We start from the raw sequence: 8,636 nt of genomic DNA, 5'->3' as shown, positions 1-8,636 counted from the left end.
GCTCAGCAGATATGTAAGAAATTTCATGCACTATAAAAATTAAAGCTTTGCTACAAGTTTTTAATTACTACAGTAATTGATTTGATATTTTCGCTGTCAATAGGTTTGGTCAGGAGGATCAGCCAATGTACCCATCTCCAAAAATGTTGCAGTTGTTAGTCATGTTCATATCGGTTCAACCAAACTGAACCAAGGCTTATCATTCAATAGAAGACATGCAAGCAATTTATTTTTGACTACAAAGCTCCATATATTTTACAACAACTAGATAAGTAAATAATAACTCAATATATATACCACAGATGCAAATACACATCAAAAAAAAGGACAATCCCTATACAAGTTTTACACAACCAAATAGGAGTATATTAGTGTATCCGAGTACATTTGAACATGTACAGTTGTGTGTCCTATGATGAAATGGCTTCTCTCCAGTATGAGTCTTCATGTGTCTTGTTAAATTACGCGTTGAGAAAACCGACTATTGCAAATCTTGCACTGGAATGGCTTCTTTCGGGTATAAGTTTTCATGCGTCTCATTAAACTACGGCGTTCTGCAAATTTACTATTGCATATCTTGCACCCGAATGTTTTTTCTCCAGTGTGAGTCTTCATATGTTCCGTTAGAGTACCAAGTTGAGCAAACCAACTCTTGCAAATCTTACACTGAAACAGCTTCTCTCAAGTGTGAATCCTCATATGACTTGTTAGATTACCGCGATCAGCAAATTTACTACTGCATATATGGCAAAGGAATGGTTTTTTTCCAGTGTGAGTCCTCATATGTTTTCTTAGAGTACCAGATTGAGCAAAACGACTACTGCAAATCTTACATTGAAAAGGCTTCTCTCCACTATGAGTCCTCATGTGTGTTGTTAAACGATGGCGATGAGCAAACTGGCTACTGCAAATCTTACATTGAAATGGCTTCTCTCCAGTGTGAGTCCTCATATGATTCGTTAGAGAACTACATCGAGTAAACCGACTACTGCAAATCTTACATTGAAATGGCTTCTCTCCAGTATGAGTCTTCATGTGTCTTGTTAAATGATGGCGATGAGCAAACCGAATACTGCAAATCTTACACTGAAATGGCTTCTCCCCAGTATGATTCCTCATGTGTCTTGTTATTTTAGAGCGTTCAGCAAACCGACTACTGCAAATCTTACACTGAAATGGCTTTTCTCCAGTGTGAGTCCTCATATGATTTGTGAGATTACAGCATTGAGCAAACCGACTACTGCATATCTTACACTGAAATGGCTTCTCTCCAGTATGAGTCTTCATGTGTCTGGTTAAACTAGGATGATGATTAAAGCCACTACTGCATATATTGCACTGGAATGGTTTTCCTCCAGTGTGTGTTCTCATGTCTGTTGCTAGATGACTGCGGCGAGCAAAGCTAGCACTGAATATCTCACGCTGAAGAGGCTTCCTTGCAGTGAGACCTTTTATCTTTGTCTTTACAGCGGTAGTGCATACCAATCTTCCAGATATATCATTTTGATCTCTTGAAAAGGAATTCTGTCCACAATTTTTACCTATAATACAAGTTTACAGTTTTGGCCCACAAACTCAGTAGTATGATATACACTCAAAAAATTTTATATCATAAAAATGTCATTTAAATCCTATAAGTAATATGAAAAGATTCTTTAACAGTTTTGATTGCAAATATGAATAATATATCACGTGTAACAATTCAAACACACGGTATAAGGTCATGGACCAACCATCAGATGTAAAGCATATATGATGAAAGGATTTTTAGAAATTCAAGTTTTATTTCATTCTAAATATGAAGTCATATTTTTGTTTTATATCTGTATTTACCAATGTTTCATAAAAGCTCATTGCACTTATTGGTATGTTTGCTACAGTTTGCAACCAATGGAAGAGGAGTTACGAGCGTCGATTATTTGTAAAATCAGATTACTGCAATGATGTTATCAAATAATATGCTACCAATATTCAAAGTTATACCCTACAAGATGAAAATAATCGATGATTATAAAAATTCGCGATGAGTCAATTCCGCGACTTTTTTAATTCCGCAAAAAAAGTAGTTTTACTTTTAATTACATGGGAGAATAACTACTGCCTCAAAATTAAAAACTAGCAGCTAGGCATACGTACTAAACGTAGTTGATTTCCAAAACCTTTTTAAAATCATTGCTGGGACTTTGAGTTAACCCCATTGCTAATGCATCACATTTCTTTACAAAATTATTCAAGGTTGTCGCAAGATATGCAGAATGGCGTCATCGCAACAATATCTGCTAGGCCGAAGTACGAAATGTAGCCAAGTTCCAAAACTTCTTCAAAATCATCGGCGGGGCTTCGAGTTTTATTGCCATTGCATCGAACTTCTTTACAAAATTATTCAAGGTGTTCACAAATTATTCGGCATGGCTTCGTCATCGCAAAAATCTCTCCTACAGTCTTTTGACATTGAAATCAACTCCATCAATCTCCAACTAATACCGTAGTTGAGGACGATAATGATTCTGATCTGGACATGGTATGTATTGATTTGCAGTGCACATACTTTTTGCTATAATTACCTGCATTAGGTAATTTTTTTGTTTAAAAACTGATCGCTTTCATTAAATACTTCAGCTATTGTTTTTGTACTTCCTTAACATTTATTAATATTTTTTCCTTTTTGCGTTTACTGCAGATTGAGAATGAAATATAACGTATTATGATTACGAAAACTAGAGACAAAGTAGTAATATTCATCAAGGCAGGAATATTAGCAGAGAAGCAACTAGTCAGCCTAGAACCTTTCATCAACAACAACTCCTTGATATCGCTGCGGCAAACATGATTATATTATATATTTCATTTCATGTATAGACATACATGTATAATAATTTATTACTAAATTGAGTGTACAAATAAAATAATTCAAATACAAATAAAATTTCGCAAACGATGAATGGAGTAAATATAAACAGTTTAGTCTATATTGCGGTTGTCTAGCAATAAAATTAAACTGGTATTCTTGATAAGTGAATACTAGCGTGTAATGATGCTCTCTGACTCGTTATTTTAGTAGTAGCAGCTCTATATCTCTGTTACTGTCTTGGGTAGATGTTGAAAGCGATTCTCTCGCTACTACATAGCTGGTAAAGAAGTTATCATCAGAACTCTCCTCGTGACTTACTATTGCAAAGTTTTGCCGGTTGGCCAAAAGTTTGAGCTTGTAAAGGCGTTTTTGTTCCCTTTTTAAAACAGATATATTCTCCTTCTTAGCAGCTGCGGTCACTTCTATCTCAATTTCACGACCTCCCTGAATGATTGGTGATCTTCTAAGAATGACATCTACCCTTGCAGTAATTGTGCTTCCGTGTATAATACCTTCCACAATGTCCTCTGAATTCAACTCTTCTTTTGCACTGCTGAACTAGTCGATATTTTCGTCCAAAAAAGCACAGCGAAACTTTACACGTTGCAGTTAGCGAAATATTATTCGCCTGAAACATTTTTGGCACAGCGAAACTTTTACGCGTGGCGTGGCATTTAGCGCAAGTGCAAAGCGTAACAGTTTCGCTCGCTGAATGTAACCATTGACCTAAAACCAGTCATTCATCTACCATCATATATGTAAACCGCCTTTTATATATGCGTACTTCAAAGTATCAAGACCGTGTTTAAAAGGACAAAGACGTACTATTTGCCTGAAACAGTTATTAATTATTTCTATGATGCTGCTTCAAAGTTTAAAGGAAAAAAGTGAAAAGCTTTTGAATGGGACAACAAGAGAATTGATTACTATTGATATAAACGATTCATTTTTAATACAACTTCGTGGCCACCTTTCTACTGATCATTTAATAATATTGGTTCATAGAGACGAACAATTGTCAAAGCGACGGTCAAATGGAGGTGGCGTACAAAAAAAAGGGTAGTGCTCTATTGCTCAACATTTCTCTCATAGTGGCGGTCAAATAGAGGTGTCGTTCAAATAGAGGTAGTGTTCAATTAGAGGTTTTACGATAATCAGCAGTTTAATCAGAAATGTACCGGCTTGGAATCAGCTGGTACAGATTGTTAATAAAGCAAACCTAATAGGTTTGTAGGCATGTACTGAGTGAATTCTAATATAAAGACTAAAAAAAGTTTCTAAAGTGAGTTTAAACGTATGAAAAAATCAAGCTCATAAAGCGCTTTATCCAAATTTAGTTTGACTGCGGTAAAAAGCTAACTTGAAAGAAAGTGCTACCATGTGACAAACTGACACGTTTTACATTTCTATGAATACCAATAGTTAATTTTCAGCTTGAGCCATGATCTGGTCGTCAATGCTCTGGTCATGTGTTTACGAAGACGATGAACCAAACGTGTCCAACAGACAAACTCAGCTTATAAACATCATTAGAGGCCTGCCCCTATATTTTTTGTCAAAGATTTCCCAAAACCCTTCACAAAATGCTAAACTCTTTCAAACAAATACAAAACAAAATATATGATTGTTCAGCTTAATAATTATCAAATACATTTAAAATCACCACAAGCACTGCAAATGTTGCATTGACAAAGTGTTGAGATGTTGTACCAATATATGAGTGTGAAGACCAGCAGTGCACATGTTAATATAGCAACCATGACAACAGGCCTGGCAATAAAAAGCTGCATTCCTTTGACAACTAGTACTAAAAAGAACATCTATAAAAAAAGTCTGTGGCTTAATAGAGAATGACACAATAAATTATAGTCAGGTTTAGTATTTTAGTTTTACTAATAAACCAGTTTGTCAGACAATAGAGGAAGGTAATTATTATTTTTACTGAGCTAAGAGGCACTGGACATCTGAGCTAATCAACAGCAGTTAGCACTATTATCTAATAAATCTTCAACTAACCAGTTGGGTAGAGACTATCAGCACAACCATCAGATCCTGGTTTTGTTATCACTTCATCAACTCCTACAATAAATATGAGAGGCCAACTAGAGAAAATAATGAGAATTGTCTCATATATTTACCAAGTTGAGATGATTTCCATGAAAATATAATTGTAACATAATCAATTGCCTTCATCACTGTCATTGTTGATTGATGAATCACCAGGTTCTACTTCAACCTCAGCATCTACAATAGAAAATATCCATAAATTACTAACTACAAGCAGAGTTATAGTTCAACTAGATATGAGGATCAGCCTAGAAAATGTTCTAAAATGCTCCAAACCGACTGGTAAAAGCATGATGACAAAATAATATGCGGTAGATGGCATGACTAATAAAAAGCATGTGTACGGAAGATACAAAAACATAACCATAAGTGATAGTTAATCTTTATCATATATATACCATAAAACCTCTATTTGAATGCCATAGCGATGTATTTTCAACGCTTCCCTAATAATGGCATTTTATTAAAGGTGACACTTAAAGATGTGGTTGCGTCAACAGGTTTGATTTAATAAAATTAAGACCAATAAAAGGCTATAACATCAGCTACAGTTTGATGTCATTTTTGTCTTTGTAGACTAAACGTGTCCAGATATAAATGCATTTGAATGAGGCGCTTAAATAGAAAGTGATGCTGTATTTTTCGATTAACTCGTCAGCATTTTGAAAAGATAAATATAACCCTTTGATGAGCAAAGCAAATGTTGCTTATGTTTTGCAATCTTCTTTGGGTGGAGCGACATCGATGCCGTGGGCCTCACCATTTTTGCTGGACCTTTATTCATATACTTTGAAGTGTCTGACATGTTAAAGCTGCAACTACTTTGTGTAAAAAGCATTAGCCAAATACAGTTATTAATTATTTCTCTGGTGCCTCTTTCAAACTTTTAAATACAAAACGGTAAAGCTTCGGAGGTAGAAAACGTCATCGAATACGCCATAACAATAGTTGCTACTTTGTTGTACGATGTTCCTGAAGAGTACTCTCATTGTTCATCAAAACACTTGAATGTCTTCAGATAACATTGCAAACCGCAGTATGAATAAATCTGAAAACAGTGTGTGAAATTTGGACCTTAGCGACTTTGACGCGGAGTGTAGTTCTGATGATTGTATCGATTGATATTCTCATGCTCTCAGGTACACCTTTGCTAAAGCAATTGCAACCACTATAGCAACAACAACAAAATCAATTTTTATTGATGTAACTGAGTCATCATTAGTAACATTGTGCAAACACTTTTCAACTGATCATATTTTATATATGGGTTTTTATTACGTTATTAGTATTTTTGTATGTGTTATAGTTATTTTTATTATTAGTAGCATTTATTATGCTTCTTTTAGTACTTTCTGTTGGTACATGTTATTTATTTTTTATTTACCTGGCATTTATATGCAAAGTTTCTTGCTTCATTTTAGATTTACCGTACTGGTAGCGTGTTAAAACAACAATGGTGCAGTATGTTCAATGACGATTAAGTTTTTGGATTATTAATGAATATCATAGGACTTTGTATGTGTATCTTAGTAATGTACATTGTATGATGATTATATTATACAGCATGTTCACCAAGGTACACAGTCTGTTTATAATACATACATTATAATATCTTATAATATAATACATTGAGAACTTTCAATCGATTTTAGAAAGCATATTACGAAGCATTTAATAAAACCATTGCATTTAATCTTGAAGCTCATCCTCACTGTCTGTATGATTACCATTCTCAATCTCGTCGCTCTTTCATTGCTGCAGTCTACACAACTACATAGACTTGTGCAAACTAAAGATGCAGTTTTGCAAGAGCATCGGCTTTTACATCTACTCTTTTTTGCATGAGCAACTAGTACATTGGACAAACTGCCTGAAAATAGCTCCGTGTCCATCAGGAAACACCTGCACAGAAATGCCATCATCTTCTTTACTCCAGCCATGATTTGTGGGATCAGGTGGCATGATTAATATTTGAATCGCTCGCTGCCATATTGCTGCTTCATAATTGTCCCTCATTAAATGCTGACGGAGAGAAGCCTCACTTGTTGGATGGGTTTTCTCATAAGATGCCCTTGATGAGAACAGCCTGTATCTGGCATCGGCTAAATTTGTAAAATCAGGCTCGCCATAAAGATGCAGTGTTGAGCGAGTCAGTGCGTTAAACAACTCATCATCAAAGTCTCAATATTTTCCTAGGTTAAGGAATGGCGACCTATATTTTTCATTTGATAGAAGTAGCTTGAAATGAGTGGTCTTGCCTTTTCCTGAAAATGAGCTAGTTGTGTCACAACCGGAAAAAGCATGAAGCCCCAGTAGACATAATTAAATGTCACTACTCAGTGTCTAGCTGATCTTAGGGCAGTTGAGAATGCGGCACCTATTTCTAGTGCCAGTTGAAAAATATAAACTTCTTTTTAGCTCAGTAGCCAACTGGATGCAGAGAATGGCCACGTCAGTGTCATGTGACCATATGACCGCCGGGCCGATGTTCTCTGCATCCAAGTGAGTGACATGTAACAGCATTCGAGTATCTGCCTCTTCATGATGAGAGACTAGGTATGGCTGAAGGGAGGGTCTAACAGGAAAGCTGTTTTTACTAAATGAAAGTCGCTCTCAACTATCAGCAATCCCGATATATAGCAAAAAACTATCTTGGAGCTTGCAATGCTTAAAGTGTGATAGTAAAATGTCTTACAAAGCTGACTCGTTGCGGCTACTCGCTAAAAATTTCGGCCATTGCTTCGATATTTTCTGCTAAGCCCCATAAAGTGTTATAACCTCAGGCTGTTTGCTAGTCACACGGTGAGATCGTTTAAAATTTTTGATAGAGTTCTTCACATATCAATCACAAATCAAATCTACTCTTCTTGTTTTGTAGGCTTTGGCCAAGCAGCCGAGCTGATACAATACTTTTTGGGCTAGCTCTACAACAGTGTTAGGAAGATTGCTTCTGGGTAAGGCATAAATGAATGCCATACAGTCTACAATCAGAGAACAGTCTTCAGGCACAGCTTCGACAAGCGAGTTTTATTTGCAGTGGCTTTCAATTCCACGAAGAAGATGAGCTTTCACACATTTGCCAAGCCCAGCTTCATCATGTGATGAAAGGGCTAGTGGTGTAGACGACAGTAAGCGGCCAAGGATTTTCCTCATGTCTATATGTCGCTGCATGCTGACCACAAGCTATCAACTGAATATATTGCGATTGGCGATGGTGCTTTTCTTTTGACAATCTTTGTTGGCTGGGATCTTAAGAGCTGTTGCAAAAGTTTGAAGTCTGTTTTTCTTCATTGTACTGAATATACAACCTTGCTCATCTTGCAAACGCTTTTTCAGATATTTCTGAACTTGAGTTTCGGTTATCATATCAGCTGACTGAAGACTGCTGTTGAGTTTCATTGGCTGTAGCACCGGAGCTGAGTGAAACGAGAGTGTCTTGATGTGTCCAGTGGTTGATCATTGACTCAACAGTATCAATATGATTGTTGCGAGCATTTTCATCTTCTTTGACTCTGAAAATGCAATTGAGTGAAAATCATGACAGAAGTTATGCAAGCCATACTATACAAATGAGAATTCTATGTAAGATGCACTGTATTTACTGTAAACTAATTACAGTCAAACATGGATAACTCGCCCACGGATAGCTCGAACACATGGTTAACTCAAACGGTTTATTTGGTCCGTTCCCACGTAATGATAAATTGCTATAGATAAC

The 8,636-nt window shown here is 36.1% G+C and overlaps 1 protein-coding gene across 1 annotated transcript; it reads right to left on the bottom strand.

The window, feature by feature from the left end:
* Nucleotides 1-681: 681 nt before the first annotated feature.
* LOC137394531 (zinc finger protein OZF-like) lies at nucleotides 682-6,880 on the bottom strand. Its single transcript, XM_068081256.1, has 4 exons — nucleotides 6,775-6,880; nucleotides 5,039-5,095; nucleotides 4,868-4,930; nucleotides 682-1,541 (listed from the first exon to the last, which is right to left on the bottom strand). The coding sequence occupies exons 1-4, from the start codon at nucleotides 6,878-6,880 to the stop codon at nucleotides 682-684; spliced, it is 1,086 nt and encodes a 361-aa protein (XP_067937357.1).
* Nucleotides 6,881-8,636: the final 1,756 nt, after the last annotated feature.

The sequence above is a fragment of the Watersipora subatra genome, chromosome 4, assembly GCF_963576615.1.
Source record: "Watersipora subatra chromosome 4, tzWatSuba1.1, whole genome shotgun sequence".
Taxonomy (NCBI): domain Eukaryota; kingdom Metazoa; phylum Bryozoa; class Gymnolaemata; order Cheilostomatida; family Watersiporidae; genus Watersipora; species Watersipora subatra.
Note: the sequence above shows the minus strand (reverse complement) of the source record. Positions and strands in the feature narration are given on the sequence as shown.

Bases quoted from the DNA above. Each gene is read 5' to 3' on its own strand.
- LOC137394531 (XM_068081256.1), bottom strand. From the start codon at position 6,880: ATGCCACCTGATCCCACAAATCATGGCTGGAGTAAAGAAGATGATGGC. The intron at 5,096-6,774 runs GTACTAGTTGCT...TTTCTATTGTAG, and splicing joins TTTCAGGCAGTTTGTCCAAT to ATGCTGAGGTTGAAGTAGAA. The intron at 4,931-5,038 runs GCAATTGATTAT...TATTTATTGTAG, and splicing joins CAACAATGACAGTGATGAAG to GAGTTGATGAAGTGATAACA.